Below are 21,202 nucleotides of genomic sequence, written 5' to 3' on the forward strand. Positions count from 1 at the left end.
GAGGGCGGCGGGGGCGGGGGATTGTGGGGTGCGCGCGCGCCCCGTCCAGGCTGCGCCGCCGCTCCGCCCCCGGCCGGGTGTGTGGCTGCGCGCGCGCTCGTGCGTTCCGGCGGTGCGCGCCGGGAGAGATGCTGAGGTAAAGTTCGGGAGAGAGGGAGAGAGATCCGTCAGCGCGAGGGAGCCCGACTGGCCGCCATTACTGAGCCCGGCGCGGCGGCGGGCGCAAGGGAAGGGGGGAGGGACGGGGCCGCCGCTGGTGGGGAGGGAGGGAGGGTGGGATACCAGGCAGTGGGAGCCGTAGGGCTTAGGATTTCGGGGCGTGTGTGCTGGGGAGGGCGGGGGGAGGTGGCTGAAGAGACGCGGCGCTCGGTGAGCGCGCCGGGGAAAAGAGGCGAGCAGAGTGGAGGAGGCGGCGGCGGCGGGAGCGCTCCCCAGGAATGTCTCTGCCGCCGCCACCGCCGGGGCCGCTGCCGTTGAGGAGGAGACGGAGGAGACCGACGTTGTTAGGTAGGACCTTTCGACCCCTCGCTCCTTCTGGCCTGCCCGCTCCCTCCCGCCCCAACAGGGACCCTCCCGCCGCTGGCTGCCCCGCTCGGCCGCCGCCGCCGATTGTAACCAGTTCAAGAGGCTGGGGCCCCGCGGCCGCGGAGGGGAGCCTGGCGCCGCGCTCCGTCCTCGCAGGCCGGGCGGGGAGCGGTTGCGGCGGCGGGGATACGGTCGGCGTGAAGGGCACAGGGGCTGGGGGAGGGGGCGCTTTCTCCACAGGTGACGGGCCCGCGGCCGGGGTCGGCGGAGGCCCTGTGGTGGCCGGGATCGCACCGGCCCCGCCGGGCGTCCTCTCTCGCTTGCCGCCCTCACTTGCCCTAGTCTTGGATGGTACGCGGGGAAGGAAGGTGGTGGTGTCTGTTGGCTGGGCTGCTGCTGTTAACGAGTTCCACCTGGAAGGGGGAAGGGGTGGGCGCGGATTCGCGGAAACGGTCTCGGTTGCAAACTTAGACGCCTTTCTGGGGGATCGGCCCTTTCACTTTTCCTTATCTCCCGGACTCCTCCCCGGGTTCTTTTCACCAATTTTCCATCTGCTGCTAAAGCGTGGGGGAGGGTGTGAGAAGTTGCACTGCGCAACCAAAACATATAGTGCTGTGGGTTGACTGCTAATGGGTTGAGGCTTTGATATTGAGTTTTCCTTTAGAATAACCTCTAGATTCATTCTGTTTCCACTAAAGAAAAGTATCGGGGTGGGGGTGGGGAACCGCGCGGGAGCGCGCGCGCACTTATCCACATACAAAAAATACACTCCCTCACACCCTCCCTCCACGGCGTTATTAGAAATGCAAGTGAGGTAGAGGCACTGGGTATAGCTGAGGTTGAAACGTGCTCGGAAGTAAGGGCAAACTATTAAGACGTTTAGTGAAATTCCAAGAAAGTTGTAGAGGAGACCCTTATGTACTTTTACCATATGATGGAAATCCACTTTTGGCCAATGCTTAATAAATGAGAATTTAAATGTTTTAAATCTAGACCAAAATAGGCATACAGATAGGTTTGTTAGCGCGTTTTTAAGTTTAAATTCCCACCTATCATTTGCTTTGTGATAGTCAGGAAACTGACAACATCTTAAATGTTCAGATGTAAAACGGTGAAATGAGTCGCTATATTTACTAGTCTTTGCTTATGCCACCTTCTACAGGTGTTGCGGGGGGGGGGGGGGGAGAGGGAGGGATGTGAGTTGCCGGTTCCACTTAAATCCAAAACCAATATTCAGTTTGAACAGAATGTTAGAGGATGTATATCTGCATTGAGGATCTCATTCACTTAGTGGAAGATTTCTCTAAATTTCCGTTTAAAATGGTTCTAACAAAAATTTCATCTAGATGCAACTATTCGGAAAAATATTTGGTTTAAAGATATACCAGTAAAATGTGTTTGGAAATGTTTTACTGTCAATTCCAGTTTATTTGCTACCATTTTGAGTTACTTTCTCATTTTTTGCTCTTTCGTCTGTTCTTTATAATTGACCCACATTTCTCGTGTCTGTAGTATATAGAGCAGAGGAAGAGAGTGATAAGTGTTGGTCACCAAAAACTTGCAAAGGCATAGGAGCACTTCATGAGTAAACATACTGGATTGAAAGGCAAGGTATACCTGTGCTTTTAACTTTCAAGCAGTAGCGCTGTTGATCAGTCATAGGGCACAGATAGTTAGATAAGTCTTTTTGATTGTCATGTGTAGGCTTCATTTTTAAACCTAGATCAGCATTTTACCATTCTTTGTACGTTTATCATTAAGAGCATTTCGGAGTGGGGAATGGTCACAGAATTTACTGTTTCTCGGTTTAGTGCCACCCCCCCATTTTTAAATACATTAGCAATTTAAAAAATGTGTTGTGAAATTAATACCTTAATTCTCTCACGTGGTACTTATGCTAAATGTTCTGAAAATGATCTGCCCTCCCCTCCCTTTTTTTGTTTGAAATGCATATATAGTACACTTATTCTTTTGGAGAAAATTAATTATTTTGACCTTGAAAGTTAAAAATTTTTAAGGAATAAAATATTGTATCTGCATATCTTTTTTGGATTTGAAGTTATAGTACAGCTTAGAATAATAGTTTTGTGACTCACTTTTTTAATTAAAGAAAAAGTTATGTCTCATGAAGACTACTAAACTTTTTCAACATTAGTACGTAAGACAAGTGTTGCCTTTAGTATACACTTTTTAAATGTGAAATGGCATAATAGAGATTTTCTTAGTAGCTACAGAATAAGTTTTGTGACATCTTCAGTTTCTATAGATAAGAAGTATTTATTTGGGCTTTAAGATCCGTAGTTTTTTCTTTGTACACCAAGAAGCTATGCTGATATTATAACTGACTCAAGAAGCATTGTATGGTATTCTGTTTTAATAATGTCTGTGTTCCCAAAAGACATTTGAATCATACATTCAAAGTACACCAGGGGGATTTAATTTCTAAAAGAACTGGGAAGAAACTTTGATAAAGTGATCTGTCATTTGGTAATTTGAGTAATCAAGCTCTTACTTAAGTGCAGACTTCTGTTGATCATTTTATCAAACTAGGGAAAACCATATTGGAAATTAAAGAAAATAGTTCAATGCTAAGAATTTTAAGTATGAACTTTAATTGATTTTCAGACACTATTCTTTGGATCCCTATGGTTTTTTTTCCTTGATAACTTGTGGCTTCCTCTGACAGCTCACCCTCCCAAACCAGGGCACCTTCTATTTTTATGTGTAAATGTATTGTACTTAAATATAAGAATTCCTTGGGAAAGAAGAGTTTATCTGCATTCAAAAAATTTTTAAAACCTCTGATTTGTTGTTCATTAATTCATATTATTTTTATTTAGCACTTACTATGTGCCTGGCCCTGGGAATACCAAGATAAATTAGAGATAGTGTAGCTCAAACTTTGGTTGGAGAGGTAGTAAATATAAAGGAGTAAATAGTTAAAAGTATTAGCAAGTGCAGAAAAGAGAACAACTATATCAGGGCCTCTTTGGGAATCTTTTACTCATTTTAAACATTTTAATGTGACTGTTTTAACTGCAAGTAGGAGTTTGAACATGAGAGACAGATAAGGATGGTCTTTTTTTCACTGTTTTGGAAGTTGACCACAATGCCTCGGATTTGTGGTGAAATGAAGCAGATTGTTAATACTGGGTCATATCTGTGTGTTTTACTCCTTAGTACTATTGGGAAAAATAATTATATGTAACCCTGTAATTTCATAGTTAAAGTATGACTAATATGTGTCACTTGGTTAGGTTCTCAAGCTTTTCATCATGAAGAGTTAATGGTAAAAGTTTTAATTTTTCTGGCTTCAGATTAGATTTAGCCTATTATCACTGACCAATATTTTATTGAGCAGCTAGGCACTGTGAGTGATACAAGGAAGTATAAAATATTGCTCCTTTAAAAGAGCTTATAGCTTTGGTGGTGAGAGAATGACAGCTGAGGAATAGTTAAAAAATGCCAGTTCAAGACACAATAGGTGAGCTGTATACAAGGCAGTACATATTGATTTAAAAATTGATATAATAGAATTTAGATAAAGGAGATATTACTTGGAAGTAGTGTAGGATTGGGATAGTGAGGGGGAAAAGACATTTAGGTAAGTTGACATTATGGATCAAAAGCACAGGGAAATATAAGAAAAATTGTCAGATGAGAAAATATAAGGTAAAAATATAAGACCATCAGTTTGTACCCTGTGAGCCAAATTGAAAGAGTTGGGGAAAGTATTAATACAGGATAATAATGGAAGATGGGAGGTGATGGAGAAATAAACACATACATTGGCGTAACTATTCTAGTTGTTGTATTTGGCATTGTCAGGCAGCCTTGGAAAAGCTCTTAACTTGGGTTCTAGTATGATAAAGAGTTTGTCCACTTTCTTTCTGTTGATCGTGTCCTGTTACTGATCCAAAATTGTACATTTCTTTCTATACTTCTCAGAGCCAAGATAATACCTCAATTTTTTTTTGGTTGACTGTTTAGAGAACTAGAAGAGAATTAACATTCCTGTGATCTGAGGAACTGAAAGATCCAGATTTCTATTCTTCTCTGTTAAGTAAGTGTGTAACTCTTCAGATGATTCTTTATAAAATAAGAGTTTTAAATCAACTAGTCTCTCAGGTAATTTTCTAAAGTTTGTGATATTGTAATTTGTTATTAATCTTGACCTTGCCTCATTTCATTACCAAAATTTCATTTGTCTTTGGAAGTAACACCTGCAGTTCAGGTGATACCACCATCTATTGCTAAAACTGATTCATTTTTCATTAAGAAACACTGACTCATTTGTCTTTTATTTTTTGTCTAGTGGCCAGTTACCAAGCTCTCTTTGTCTTGGATTGCTCTTTTCAACTCTACTGTGGTAGTTCAGGTGCTTCAGACCTGTGGTATTTGTCCATCTCTTGGGTTTTGTGCCCCACCAAATCCAATCTTGTATTTCACTTTTAGGCTATTCTGTAACGGCTCCCTATTGCTTATTACAAGGTCTAACTCCTGTTTGCCTTTGAAGACCTATAGTTATATCTTCTATCTTCAGCCTTATTTCTCTACTTTCCAACTTGGCTACTGTGCTCAGTCACGCCACACTAATCACACACCTGGAATGATTTCTCTTTAAAATCCAAAGCCTGTCTATTTTTCAAGGTTCCCTCAAGTCCTTTCTCTTCACTGAAACTATCAGTCTATTTCAGAGTTCTGCAAACTGTGGCCTCTGGGCCACATCCAGCCGACTGCCTATTTTTGTATATTGGCTTTTTACATTTTGAAATAGTTGGGGAAAAAAAATTAAAAGAATAGTATTTTGTGATATGTGAAGGCTATATGAAATTCAAGTTACTGTCCCCAAGTAAAGATTTATTGTAACGTAACTATGGTCCTTCATTAAGTATTGCCTGACTGCTTTTGCACTGTTATGGCAGAGTTGAGTAGTGTGACAGACACTGTACAGCATGCATGCAAAGAATAAAATATTTACTACTTGGCCCTTTACAGAAAAAGTTTTTCTGAACCCTGATCTATTCCAATTTGTACTTTTCTTTCATTTCTTTGTATTCCTATTGCATTTATCATTTCCATAGTGTAGGACATTGTCTTTATCTCCTTGGCTATGGTACTATAAAGCTTAGAAGTATAGTGTAGGAAAGTGCTTTTCAGCCTTTTTTTTTTTTTTTTTTTAATCTGTGCTTCCTTTTAAGTCTCTACCCCTTCCTGAGATTCTTATTCAACCTCTTTACTTACTGTTCCCATTATTAAGAAAATTGTTAAACGTTACCTGCTGTTGTTTGTATAATGAAAATGATGGTTCTTCCCCTGTATAGCATTAAAATATTGAATGTCATGTTATATATGCCCTTCCCCCCATTTCTCTGTTCTCCAAAGTGGGGAGAAAAGGACTTAGGCTCTGGAAGGAAGGTGAACATATTTATAGTACTGGCTTAGTGAACTTACCTATACACACCTTTGTACCTTCAAAACCTCTGACATGAAGCTAAGCAGATAGTAGCTAAGCACAGTAAATACTTAAGGATTGTTTATGTGGGTCAATAGAAATGAGTTGACCTTTGGTTCTTCTGTTCTCACCACAGAATAAGGAAATGGACTATGAAGAGTTTAGAATAACTTTCATAACAAGGCCTCAAGAATATAACACGTTATCAGAGGAGGGTGAAGAGTAACTAATAGGGTAGGCAATTAACCTGTTTGGGGATAGTTTTCAATTATTTTCAGCAGCCAAACTTTTTTTCCGAACAATAACTTGAAATATCAAAAGAAAAGTGGATAAGAGCAGAATTACCTTTGCTGAATTGGGTTTGGGGAGCTCATAGAGTACTGCTTACTCATACCGTCCTGAAAGTACTTCCATTGAACCTTCAGGCTTACTGTTTATAAACCCATAATGTTTGTTAATGATCAGACTGTAGGTCTTGAAAAAAAACCTGGATTTTTAGTATTAGGATATTCTATACTAGACTTTATGGGCCCTTAGTATGTGATTTTGTTAATTGCGACTACAAATGTGATTGTCTAGTGGTGTAGGAACTGAGTGTTCTGAGTCTGGAGATTGATTCATTTATTCATCAAATATTCATTAAGCCCTCATTGTGGGTTTGGCGCTGTTCTGGGTGCTGGAGATATAGTTAAAAACAAAACAGAAAATCCCAGTGCTTCCAGTTTATTTAGTCATTACATAAATTGTTGAAAGTTTTGATGGGTTCTCTTTTCATTCATCTGATTTAGTCTTGAGACTAATTCATAGGAATGACTTTATAGGGTTCCCTTCTACCTAAAGATTGCATGCTTTTGATGGGTTCTCTTTTCATTCATCTGATTTAGTCTTGAGACTAATTCATAGGAATGACTTTATAGGGTTCCCTTCTACCTAAAGATTGCATGCTTTTGATGGGTTCTCTTTTCATTCATCTGATTTAGTCTTGAGACTAATTCATAGGAATGACTTTATAGGGTTCCCTTCTACCTAAAGATTGAATGCTTATGTGGTAGAAACCTTGGTTCAAAGGTAGAATATTATGGAATATGATCAACTCTCCTACATCGTTGAATTACTTAGCTTTCTTATGTATGTTAAAATGGCTTTTTCATTTCCTTTTGATTTTTATAGCATCAATAAATTTGTCACTGAAAATTAGCAGCATTAATAAAAGTAATAAATCAATGTTACACTTCATTCTTTTTTTAGTATGCAGTTTTTCATTGTGATTTTTAAGCTATTCTAGACAAGTTTTCCTAAGGTTGTAGAATATAAGATAATCTTTGGGCTTGTAACTGTGTTTGCTGATATTTGTTTACATAAGGGATATTTCACTTATTTGACTTAAAGAAGGTGGAGCACATAATTACAGAGCTCTTTCTTCTGTGTAATTACGTGTTGGAAATGTAATTTCCTATAATAAATATTTGTGATTTTAAAAAAGTCTTTAAGCAGTCAGATATTTCAAATCAACTATATGTGGGATTATAGTCACCTTCATTATAGAAAATTAGTTTTTTTAACATCATAAATAGAAACTAGATTATTATTTGGCTGAATACATCATTTTAGATTGTAGTTAGCTTTCATTCTGCTGGCTTCATTTTTGACTATTTTTGATTTTAACGTATGTTAGGATTCATGCATTTATTGAATAGCTATTATGTGGGAGGTACTCTTCTAAGCTCTTGGGATATACTGGTGAAATAAATATTTGTGACTTTGTGGCTCTTTTATTAAACTTGGAGTAGGATGGGGAGAAGGATAGAGTTAATGACAAATAATAAAGAAATAAGTTGTATAGTAAATTAAGAAGTAAGGAGTTAGAATGGGAATCTTTGGGGATTTTGGGAAAAGTAAGTGCAAAGGCAAGAATTTGCTTAGCATTTTGTGTTCCTCAGTGTGACTGGAGCAGAATGAAAAAAGGAAGAAATAGTATAAGTGTAGTCCAGAGGGGTAAGAGAGGTGTTGGAGAATGCATATTTTGTAGGTCATTTAAAGGACTTGGCTTTTACTTTTAGGAGCACTGGAGAGTTTTGAACAGAAGAATACGAGACTGACTTATGTTTGAAAAGGAACGTTCTGACTGCTCTTAGAGTGGGGAAAGGGAAGGGAGCAGGAGTGAAGCAGGGAATTTAGTTTGGAAGACTTTGGATTAATCTTAGGCCAGAGATGATGGTGGATGGGATCGGGGTTATAGCAGTAAAGGTAGCATAAACTGGTAAGTTATGAATGTATTTTGAAAATAGGGTCAATAGGAATTTCCTGATACAGTGTAATAATCTAAAAGCATAAAATATTTTTTAAAATTGTACCTTTTATTAATGCAATGGTTTTGTGAAAAGGTACAAAACAAAAAAGTTTTAATTTAAATTCTGAATTACTGGGCCAACCCCTGTGGCTCACTCAGGAGAGTGCGGCGCTGGGAGCGCAGTGGCTCCTGCCGTGGGTTTGGATCCTATATAGGGATGGCCGGTGCAATCCCCTTACCGGTCACAAAAACGGCATGCATACATACATACGTACATACATACATAAATAAATAAATTCTGAATTACTTAGAATTGATTTTTTTCATTTTTCTGGATTCCTTGTAGAGCTTGTAATTTGTAGAAAGTCACTTTGTTATTAAAACACCACAGAAACAGGCATGTAATGGTTGAGTGGCCTAGTAAAATGTCTTAGAATACTTAGCTGTGGAGATAGCTTCATTTTGATAGACAGTTGTAGGACAGTTTCACAAAAAGATATGTATTGTCATTAATTTCTATAAGGATATTTATCTAAATATTTCCTTGAAATAAAATATGTTTATAAGATAAAGGCAAAATGAGAGACTGTTGCAAACTATTAAAAGCAGCACTCTTGCTTAAGAAAGTAAAAGATTGTGCATGAAGAAACTTTCATCCTGATCTTAATAACTTCAAGTAGGTCATTGCTACTTTTGTCTTCATTTCTTCATCAGTAAAAATAAGCGTGATACTAGATGAACAAGTTATGTGAAAGTAAGGTTACATCAGAAATAGAAAAGATATGCATGATTGACACAATCAGATATTACTGTTAAACGTATTTGAAAGGAATCTTCAAATTAAATCAAAGAGCCCACATATAGTTGAAGAAGGCCATTAGTTTATTAGTGGTAGCATGAAAAACAGAAGGGTTTTTTTTGTTCTTAGCTCCAAATACAAAACAAAAAACTGTATTGGTTAGTTAATGGAACACAATTTTGATCTGGATGTTAGGGGCCAGTGGATAGTTAACATACTTGTATATAAACTATCCCAGTGTCCAAAATGAAATTTCCTTATAACCTGTTATAGCCAACTTCATGAGATCTTTCTCTGTTGGGGTGGTAATACCATACTCACCCAAATAGCAAAATTCTTTTGTGGGCAAAGTGGCAATTTTTTTCTTGTCTAGGGTTTCTCAAACTTTTTTTTTTTTTTTTTAATTTGGAAACACTTGTTTCAAACTAAGGCTTCTGAGTTAAGTAAACTTGTAAGTCACATAAAGAAGGCACTGCTCCTGGTGAGAGAGTTGGAAAGAGGGGGCAACTATTTGCTCAGTATCCTTCTTCCCCACCTCTAGGTGAAAGAATTTCTCCACCACAGTTTGAAAATCAGTATGTGGTGGCTCATGGAATAAGCTCTGGAGCTGACTTCAAAATACCAGCAAGTAGCCTGGCCTGACAGCATTGTTAGAAGGTCAGGCATGTTCTTCACTGTGTCAAATTGGCAGTTTAGTATGAATTGGTGTGAAAACCATAAAAGTTACACAAAACTACCTTTTTAAAATTTACACTTTAATATTTATGATACAGAGAGCACACTATCAAACTGATTAGCACATGTTAAAGCCTTTGTATTAAAATTTAACTTCAGTATAGTAAGAGTTTTATTTCTCTCTCAGATAAAAACCCTTCCAGTTTCCAGTGACCAGTGAAAGAATGATGACCTCATGCCTCCACCCATTTTTGTTTAATTTTAAGACCTTTTTCTGAAACTCAGAAATACATTTTATGATAGGATGTTTTCATTTCTTTTAATTTTCTATCTTAAGTTATATAGAGTGTATCTCAGTATTTGGGGTTTATAGTATAGGAGAGCAAAAGTGAGTCTTAACTTTTAATGAGTAATAGTGTTCAGAATTATATTGAGTTTGAATAAGCGTATATAAGAAATACTAACAAAGATGTGACTGTTACAGTAAGGATTAGGTTTGTAGTTGATAGTTTTCTATAATACTCAGGTCCTTACTACATTGTATTGTTTTTTTTTCTGTTCACCAATCTGTCTCTTAAACTGAAAGGCAAGAAACAGTCACACATCTTTGAATTGCTCTTAGTTTTCAGAATAGATGTTATGAATCCCCAAAGAAATCACTAGGTAGGTTTTCTTTTGATGTACATTTTAAAGTATATCATCTGTACATTTCGCTTTGCTAGTAAAAAAAGAATAGATCTTGTATTCTATTGTGTTTTTGATTTTTTTCCTTAATTTTTAGCTATGGAATCATTGTGCTGTTTTCACAAACTAATTTCCCTTTTTATCACTGTGTATAACTTTGTTATCCAGTTAATAGACTCTGTTTTCTTTTCTGTAAATATCTGTAAATAAAGTACTCCAACTGTTCTTTCACACAGTTTAAGTAAAGAATGTTAAACTTAATGCTAGGTACAAATATTCAGTTTGGTCAGATTAAGATTTTTTAAGAATTTTACTTAATTAAAATTAATTAAATTTATTAAAATTAAAAATGTGATAGGATTGGATGGGACTGCCTCAGTTTCCTTTATTTCTTGTTATTTTATATAGTGCTGCCAGATAAATATTTGTAAATCATAAGTCTGATCACATCATTTTTCATAAATCTTAAACAGCTTTCCATGGTTCCAAGAATCAAATTAAGAGACAGAACTAATATTTATTAAGCCCCGTTTGTTTGCTAGGCACTTCACATTTAAAAAAAATGATTTAGTTCTTAAATTTGTATAGATGTGCAGCCCCATTTTATAGATGAAGGAACCATGTCTTAAGAGGTTTAGAGCTTAATGTTATCATCAACTAGTAAATGATAGGAAGTGAATTTTTAAAATTTTCATTTACTCATACTTTTCTACTTGTGTTGCTGCTTCAATACAGTAATATTTTGTTTATTACTAAAGTGAACCTAATACGCATTTTGTTTTGACTGTCAGATGGCTGATTGTTAAAATTAACGTTTAGTTGAGGCTGATGAATAAACTTGTAGAATATAAAAATAAATCTGTAATTTTATTTTTAAAAATTATTCTAATTTTAGAGAAATATTAGTATTTTAAATTACAAGAACAATTTATTTTTACCATTAGTTAGTATAGCAAATGTGCAGTATAATCAAAATAGATGTTTGCCTGCAGTTGAGATCAGTGGAGAAGCCAGGTATTGGGGGGCAGAGGGATGAAAATGGTCTTTTCTTACCTTTCTTACATTTTTTTTCCTTCATGTTCTTTTGTCTGAAGATCATTTTCACATGTGTTGATGTACATTACTGTATTTTTTTCCCTGTCTTGTGAAATTTTGAGGTGGTATAAATGATGTATTGCTTTTAAATTAGCTTCAAAAGAATGGAAAAAGAATCTCCAAATACTTAAATGCTACCATTATTTATACTAACTGTTCATTTCTCTTTCCCTGTTTAAATATTTGAATATTCTTCATTGTTTTGGGGCATAAAATTTGATAGGTTTCACAGGAGTGTGTTGAAACTTACTGAAACATTTTTTAAATTCTAAAATCTTGTTAAATTCATGAATAAATTTTGAGGAAATAAATTTTAGGGAATAAATTTTGAGGAATTCTATAATAGAAAGCAGGTTGTTGTATATATTTTTTTAAAGTTGTGAGGGGGTTGCTAAGGTAACTAGTGCATTTAGCTATCACCAACATAGCCTCACAGGAAAATTAAGGGAGTGGAAAGGATTAGTTGTTTCCTTAATCTCATAGGAAGGAGCAATTAAAGGCAAATGCACATTTGGTTAATAAAGTTTGTGAGACATTACATTAGATTTTGTATTTTAATTGTTATGTTAGCCTTAAATTTTGAGGTCATTTTGCATTTTTAACAGTAAATCATAAGTTTATGTGCTGATTTCTTAAAATACATGTAACATTATTATTAAGTTGCATGGTGCTTTGTTATAAACATCTTTAATATGTGTAATTCAGTGTGTATAATTCATGATTAAGATTTGTCCTTTTTCTCCCCTCTTTCTAGGAAGATGATCCATGTGATCTTGACGACCTTTCTGCACAGAAAAGACGGAAATACCAAGAACCAAATATAGTTCTGAAATTCGGGATCTGTATTTTGAGATGATTTTATTTTCAGAATGACAAGTATGCCTGGTTATCTTTATGAATGTAGAGAAACGAGAAGAGAGTTATGATGGCAAAAAACAAAGAGCCTCGTCCCCCATCCTATACTATCAGTGTAGTTGGACTCTCTGGGACTGAAAAAGACAAAGGTAACTGTGGAGTTGGAAAGTCTTGTTTGTGCAATAGATTTGTACGCTCAAAAGCAGATGAATATTATCCAGAGCATACTTCTGTGCTTAGCACCATTGACTTTGGAGGACGAGTTGTAAACAATGATCACTTTTTGTACTGGGGTGACATAACACAAAATGGTGAAGATGGAGTAGAATGCAAAATTCATGTCATTGAACAAACAGAGTTCATTGATGACCAGACTTTCTTGCCTCATCGGAGTACGAATTTGCAACCATATATAAAACGTGCAGCTGCCTCCAAATTGCAGTCAGCAGAAAAACTAATGTACATTTGCACTGATCAACTAGGCTTGGAACAAGACTTTGAACAGAAGCAAATGCCTGAAGGGAAGCTCAATGTAGATGGATTTTTATTGTGCATTGACGTAAGTCAGGGATGCAATAGGAAGTTTGATGATCAACTTAAATTTGTGAATAACCTTTTTGTCCAACTTTCAAAATCAAAAAAACCTGTAATGATAGCGGCAACTAAATGTGATGAATGCGTGGATCATTATCTTAGAGAAGTGCAGGCATTTGCTTCAAACAAAAAGAACCTTCTTGTAGTGGAAACATCAGCACGATTTAATGTCAACATCGAGACATGTTTCACTGCACTGGTACAAATGTTGGATAAAACTCGTGGCAAGCCAAAAATTATTCCCTATCTGGATGCTTATAAAACACAGAGACAACTTGTTGTCACAGCAACAGATAAGTTTGAAAAACTTGTGCAGACTGTGAGAGATTATCATGCAACTTGGAAAACTGTTAGTAATAAATTAAAAAATCATCCTGATTATGAAGAATATATCAACTTAGAGGGAACAAGAAAGGCCAGAAATACTTTCTCAAAACATATAGAACAACTTAAACAGGAACATATAAGAAAAAGGAGAGAAGAATATATACACACTTTACCAAGAGCTTTCAATACTCTTTTGCCAAATCTAGAAGAGATTGAACATTTGAATTGGATGGAAGCTTTGAAGTTAATGGAAAAGAGAGCAGATTTCCAGTTATGTTTTGTGGTGCTAGAAAAAACACCTTGGGACGAAACTGACCATATAGACAAAATTAATGATAGACGGATCCCATTTGACCTCCTGAGCACTTTAGAAGCTGAAAAAGTCTATCAGAACCATGTACAGCATCTAATATCAGAGAAGAGGAGGGTAGAAATGAAGGAAAAATTCAAAAAGACATTGGAAAAAATTCAGTTCATTTCACCTGGGCAGCCGTGGGAGGAAGTTATGTGCTTTGTTATGGAGGATGAAGCCTTCAAATATATCACTGAGGCTGATAGCAAAGAGGTGTATGGTAGGCATCAGAGAGAAATAGTTGAAAAAGCCAAAGAAGAGTTTCAGGAAATGCTTTTTGAGCATTCTGAACTTTTTTATGATTTAGATCTTAATGCAACACCTAGTTCAGATAAAATGAGTGAAATTCATACAGTTCTAAGTGAAGAACCTAGATATAAAGCGTTGCAGAAACTTGCACCTGATAGGGAATCTCTTCTACTTAAGCATATAGGGTTTGTTTATCATCCCACTAAAGAAACATGTCTTAGTGGCCAAAATTGTACAGACATTAAAGTAGAACAATTACTTGCCAGTAGTCTTTTACAGTTGGATCACGGCCGCTTACGCTTGTATCATGATAGTACCAATATAGATAAAGTTAACCTTTTCATTTTAGGGAAGGATGGCCTTGCCCAAGAACTAGCAAATGAGATAAAGACACAATCCACTGATGATGAGTATGCCTTAGATGGAAAAATTTACGAACTTGATCTTCAGCTGGTTGATGCCAAATCGCCTTATTTTTTGAGTCAGCTATGGACTGCCGCCTTTAAACCACATGGGTGCTTCTGTGTATTTAATTCCATTGAGTCGCTGAGTTTTATTGGGGAGTTTATTGGAAAAATAAGAACTGAAGCTTCTCAGATCAGAAAAGACAAATATATGGCTAATCTTCCATTTACATTAATTCTGGCTAATCAGAGAGATTCCATTAGTAAGAATCTACCAATTCTCAGGCACCAAGGGCAGCAGTTGGCAAACAAGTTACAGTGTCCTTTTGTAGATGTACCTGCTGGTACATATCCTCGTAAATTTAATGAAACCCAAATAAAACAAGCTCTAAGAGGAGTATTGGAGTCAGTTAAACACAATTTAGATGTGGTGAGCCCAGTTCCCACCAATAAGGATGTATCAGAAGCTGACTTAAGAATTGTCATGTGCGCCATGTGTGGTGATCCATTTAGTGTGGATCTTATTCTTTCACCCTTCCTTGATTCTCATTCTTGCAGTGCTGCTCAAGCTGGACAGAATAATTCCCTAATGCTTGATAAAATCATTGGTGAAAAAAGGAGGCGAATACAGATCACAATATTATCATACCACTCCTCAATTGGGGTAAGGAAAGATGAACTGGTTCATGGGTATATATTAGTTTACTCTGCCAAGCGGAAAGCATCAATGGGAATGCTTCGAGCATTTCTTTCAGAAGTTCAAGACACCATACCTGTACAGCTGGTGGCAGTTACTGACAGCCAAGCAGATTTTTTTGAAAATGAGGCTATCAAGGAGTTAATGACTGAAGGGGAACACATTGCAACTGAGATCACTGCTAAGTTTACAGCATTGTATTCTTTATCTCAGTATCATCGGCAGACTGAGGTCTTTACTCTGTTTTTCAGTGATGTTCTTGAGAAAAAAAATATGATAGAAAATTCCTATTTGTCTGATAATACAAGGGAATCAACCCATCAAAGTGAAGATGTTTTTCTACCATCTCCCAGAGACTGTTTTCCCTATAGCAACTACCCTGATTCAGATGATGACACAGAAGCACCACCTCCTTATAGTCCAATTGGGGATGATGTACAGTTGCTTCCAACACCTAGTGACCGTTCCAGATATAGGTTAGATTTGGAAGGAAATGAATATCCTGTTCATAGCACCCCAAACTGTCATGACCATGAACGCAACCATAAAGTGCCTCCACCTATTAAACCTAAACCTGTTGTACCTAAGACTAATGTGAAAAAACTGGATCCAAATCTTTTAAAAACAATTGAAGCTGGTATTGGTAAAAATCCAAGAAAACAGACTTCCCGGGTCCCTTTGGGACATCCTGAAGATATGGATCCTTCAGATAACTATGCGGAACCTATTGACACAATTTTCAAACAGAAGGGCTATTCTGATGAGATTTATGTTGTCCCAGATGATAGTCAGAATCGCATTATTAAAATTCGAAACTCATTTGTAAGTAACACCCAAGGAGATGAAGAAAATGGATTTCCTGATAGAACTTCAAAAAGTCATGGGGAACGGAGGCCTTCAAAATACAAATATAAATCTAAAACCTTGTTTAGTAAAGCAAAGTCGTACTACAGAAGAACACATTCAGATGCAAGTGATGATGAGGCTTTTACCACTTCTAAAACAAAAAGAAAAGGAAGACATCGTGGAAGTGAGGAAGATCCACTTCTTTCTCCTGTTGAAACTTGGAAAGGTGGTATTGATAATCCTGCAATCACTTCTGACCAGGAGTTAGATGAGAAGAAGATGAAGAAGAAAACCCACAAAGTAAAAGAAGATAAAAAGGTAAGTTTAATTTATGGTCATTGATGTTTATAAAAATGCCTTTTAAAGAATATGTATATAGTTAATAGATTTGCCTTCAGTGAAAACTTAGATTGTCTTTTTAATTCAGTAAATGTAATTAGCTCTTTTTAATTTTGTGACTATCTTGCGGGGGCAAGTTATTTTTTGTTATTTTAGTGCATTTTGTTTGTGCTTTAATTGGGGTAGAAATTTGATTTCATATTCTTCAGCATAAAAAATCTAGAAGTGATTTTGTTCTTTTTTTTCTGTTTGTAATCATCCTATTTGTTTTTCACTTCTCACCTACCAGTTTTTTATACTAATTTGATATAGCTGTCTCAGGGATATTAATACAATAAAACTAACAATTTATAGTTTTGGGAATTTATTAACTTTTCAGGCACCTTCTTTGTGGATAGTGGTATATTGCCTGAGGGCATACAGAAAGGTTTCTGAAATTTGAATTTTAGAATTCTGAATAAATAGCAAGTTTTTATCGTTACATTTTCAATAGATATTAATTCATCTGATGGTATTAAGTGTTAGAAACTCAAGTATATATGCTTTTTTGTTTTTCTTTTATATAAATGCTTTTAAAGTTGTATTTAATACTTTTTATTTTTATTAGATCTTTTTCATTGTGGTATTTTTAGCAACTTCACTTCTAACACTATTTGACACTGGATTATACACAAACTTTTATCAAGGATTTTATGATCTTAAGATAGCATTCAGTAGGCTTTTCTTCTAATGTATTGATTGTCTCTTCATCAGTTATGTCCATTGTCTTATAAATTATCAAAACATATTTACGTAGCTGACTGCTGTTATCAGGCCCAGTTAAAGACAGGGATATTTTGAGTAAGCTTATTCTAGATAGTTTTTCTGTGTTTAGTAACTGCCCACTACAGTTGGATAGACTTTTATTTTCTAAGTTTAAGCTACAGTATTTCCTTATTTAATCATTACTATTCTCTAGGCTAGGCATGTAAACGATTTTTAAATAAGACTTGTCTAGACTTATAGCATATATTCTTATTAACTCACAGCATATGCTACTTACAGTAAATATCTCTTACGTCCTTTCACACTCACCCTATTATCACTAGTCCCATCTACACATTTTATCACTGCCAAAAGACTACAATATTTTTCTCAATTTGATTATATTTTTAAAACTACACGTATTAACAAAAGTAAAGCATCCAATGTCTTTTCATTTTTAAATTGCTTTTATTTTTGTGTGTGTTATTTTTCCATTTTTGTTCCCAAGTCTAATTGTTTTGGTAGCTTTTTATTTTGATAAAATTTCAACTTAGATGATAGTTGCAGGAATAGTAAAAGGAGCTCCTTTATGTTCTTTGCCCAGATTTGCCAATTGTTTATATTTTGCCCCACTTGCTCAAGGTGTGTGTGTGTGTGTGTGTGTGTGTGTGTGTGTGTGTGTGTGTGTGTGTGTGTGTGTGTGTGTGTGTGTGTGTGTGTGTGTGTGTGTGTGTGTGTGTGTGTGTGTGTGTGTGTGTGGGTTTAGTTGTGTTTGTTTCTTGAGCCCTTTGAGATTAAGTTGGAGATATTGTGTGTGTGTGTGTGTGTGTGTGTGTGTGTGTGTGTGTGTGTGTGTGTGTGTGTGGGTTTAGTTGTGTTTGTTTCTTGAGCCCTTTGAGATTAAGTTGGAGATATTGGACTCTTTTTGACATTAAAATTAAATACTTCATTGTATATTCCCTAAGAACAAAAATATTCTGTTTCATAGCCGTTGTACAGCCGTATTTTCCATATTGCTGCATAGTCTTTTAATTGTGCTTTTAGTCATTACATAGTTTTTCTATTTAGCAAATGTATCACAACTGGATGGTTAGGTTTCTTAAGTTTTTAATTTTGCTATCTGTTTTTATTATAATGGCCATCTTAAGTTTTTAATTTTGCTATCTTTTTTATTGTAATGGCCAATTTGCATAAAAGTTTTTTTCTTTTGGGTTATTCTTTAGGGTAAATGTACAACAAAGGAATCACTAGATTCAGGAGACTTGAGTATTTTACTAATTCAGTATTTCTACTACAGCTCTTTTAGTGTTAATTTCTCAACTATGAGCACGTTGAGGGGAAGAAATGTGCCACATATGTTTGTATTATGAGATTTTCGCATTGTCCCTGATTCCAGTTAATTAATGATATTGTTCCTTGAATTGAACATTAATAATGTTCCTTCAGTTGAATTCAGTCTTTTCACACGTGCTTTGTCTTGTTTAATCACTTAACTATATTTCATTGATTCTAAAATCAAATATTTTTTTCTTTTTCACATTTCTGAAATCTGGATGTGTCTAACAATTGATAGCGTATCATAATTTAAGTGTCACAGGGTTTTTTCTTTCTTTTTTAGAGGTACATAAAATAATAGTGCTGTTTACAATCCCTGTCATCTTAAATTCAATGAACACAGTAATTTGTTTTTAATTTTTGTTATTATTCCTAGCCACAGAGACCAATGGGAATTAATGTCAGACCTAGATTCTCTTTCTCCACATTTGTATATGGTTCATATTTTTATTACATTCAATACTTCATATAATGTACTTATTCCTCTCTCCATTTGCTGTCAGTCTTTTCCTCACTTGTACTAATGTGGTGAGTTGGTTTTAAGTAATACTTTAATCTGCTTTCAATTTAAACATACAGTAGCGTATTAGCCCGTTTCTATTGCTTATAACAAAACACCCAAAACTGGGTAATTTATAAGAAAACAAAATTTATTGCTTACAGTTTTGAAGGCTTAGAAGTACAAAGTCTAGGGAACACATTTGGTGAAGGCCTTGGTGGGAGTGACAGTGACAGGAGGGGATCACATCATGAAAATGGCAGAGCAGAGACTGACCTCCTCATTCACTCTTTTTAAAGTCTTCAGAACTATGCCCATGAGCACCATTTTTAATCCATTCATTATGGTGTGGTCTTACAGTCTAATCAAGGTGCCCCACCTTTCAATTGCCATAATAGGATTTCCCACCCTCAACAGTTACAGTGGGGATAAAGTTTTGAGGGGACATTCAACTGAAGACAGGTAGTCTCACCTATCTTACTTTCAGAGCTATTTCAGAATTGCCTAGTACTTTTATATAATATTGCTTTAATTATTAGATTCATACTTTATATATTTGAACTCTAAGGACATTGGAGAAATGTTTTAGAAGCTTTTGGATTTATAAGTAATTTTTTAAATTTGGTGTCACATAAATGTTTGATTTCTGGATCTGTGGTCTTAAAAAGGTAAACAGGTTACAGGGCAACTTCATAGATACAGTTTTGTGCCAGAGTTATATTTTAGGGCTTTGTATTTATGTATACATAGTCAAATGACTTGGGTCTCTCTTCGGCTAACTATTTATATAACATATATTCATGGTATTTTTCCTTTAAGCATTACAGAATGGCTAGAGCACTGTTGTACAGCTTTTTTGCTAAAAACTCTTCATAATGTATGCTGGATTTGAGTAAGTTGTCTTATCTTTTGTTTCAGTAAGCATTTACTAAAAACCTGCTAAATGTCTAAGTCTGTACAAAAAGCTATTGAAAGATATAAAAAGTTGACGACTTGCATCCTTTAAAGAGCTTTAATGTCAGTTTGGGAAACTATAACCCTGTGGTTGGAGCAGGGTTAGGAAAATGCTGCTAAAGCAGTTAAAGGAAGCATAGAGTGATAGTTAAGAGCACGTAGTCTAGAGGTGGACTTCTGAGGTTTTAATCCAGTCCCTGCCACTTACTAGTTGTATAGCCTCTCTGCACCTCCATCTAGGAAAATGGAGATAATCATACTGCCTAAAGCTGCTATGAGAAATAATGTTTATTTAGAACAGTGCCTGGAACATGGTAAATTTGTTAAATAAAAAATAAATATGTACACTATTTTGTGATAGTGTAAGTGAAATATAAATATTTTAAGGGAATATATGATGGGAAGAGGTCACCATAGAGTGTGGTGTTAATTTCACAAAACTTTGTGAAAAAGGTAAATCATCAGTTTCTAGTATTTGTATTGGATTTTAAGAAGGAGAAAATATATTTTAGGTGGGGAAAATCAGTTGTACAGAGGCATAAAACTGACTAAACAAGATAAAGTCTGATGAGGAAGCTGTTCCAATTGTGGGGTGTTGAAATAGTGTTACATTTATAAGGGTCTTAGTAAACTGAAGAGCTAGTTTATAGTTTAGATCCAAAAGCAGTTAGTTAAGCAGGGCCCGAGCCACAAGGAAAGTTGTGTTGGACTTTCAGGTTGCAAACAGGGAAGAGATCGGCATCAGATACATTAATTAGAAGGCAGATGTAGACATTAGTTGTAAAGTGATAAGAAGTATAGCTATCACATAAGAAATCAACAAAGCTAAAACTTGATTCTCTGAAAAGACTAGAAAAATAGAGAACTTCTGGCAAGATTGATAAGAACAAAAAAAGAGAAGGCATAAACAACCATGAATTAAAAGGAGGACATAATTACAGATAGATCAGATTAAGAAGGTAATAAAGAATACTATCAACAGTTTTATGTCAACAAATTTGAAAGATTAAACAAAATGAACAAACTCCTAGAAAAATATAATTTACCTAAACAAGAAAGCTTTGAATAATCTTGTATCTATTAAATAGATTGTGAAATAGTAAAGTTTCCCCAACGAAGAATTACCAGGCACAGATAATTTTATAGATTTTTCAAAGAACAGGTCATTCCAGTGTTATATAGATTGTTCCAGGGAATAGAAAGCAAGGGAATACATTCTTCAGTTCATTCTCTGAAGTTACCTGTTCTTAATTCTAGAACCAGACAAGGTTGGTATAAGAAAGGAAAATTATAGTTCCATTTTACTCATCAGTGTACATGCAAAAATCTTAAATGAAGAACAGGTCCACAGATCCTTAATTGCAACTTTGAAAGCCAATAACCTCTGAAAACCAAGTTTTTTCAGAACATGGCAGCACAACTTGATTTGAATCTGTTCTCATTGGTGGCAGAACCTGACTTGAATGGATGTGAATCTATCTGTA

At 35.9% G+C, this 21,202-nt stretch overlaps 1 protein-coding gene across 2 annotated transcripts in view; it reads left to right on the forward strand.

Moving 5' to 3' along the window:
- Nucleotides 1-367: 367 nt before the first annotated feature.
- Nucleotides 368-21,202, forward strand: part of ARHGAP5 (Rho GTPase activating protein 5) — an 88,409-nt gene continuing 67,574 nt past the window's right edge. For both annotated transcript variants that reach the window (XM_063090913.1, XM_063090914.1), the window contains exons 1-2: nucleotides 368-507; nucleotides 12,278-16,165. In XM_063090913.1, coding sequence (XP_062946983.1) covers nucleotides 12,446-16,165 — 3,720 coding nt within the window. In that variant the 5' untranslated portion in view covers nucleotides 368-507; nucleotides 12,278-12,445. The remainder of the gene's footprint in view (nucleotides 508-12,277; nucleotides 16,166-21,202) is intronic.

The sequence above is a fragment of the Cynocephalus volans genome, chromosome 3 (genome assembly GCF_027409185.1).
Source record: "Cynocephalus volans isolate mCynVol1 chromosome 3, mCynVol1.pri, whole genome shotgun sequence".
Taxonomy (NCBI): Eukaryota; Metazoa; Chordata; class Mammalia; order Dermoptera; family Cynocephalidae; genus Cynocephalus; species Cynocephalus volans.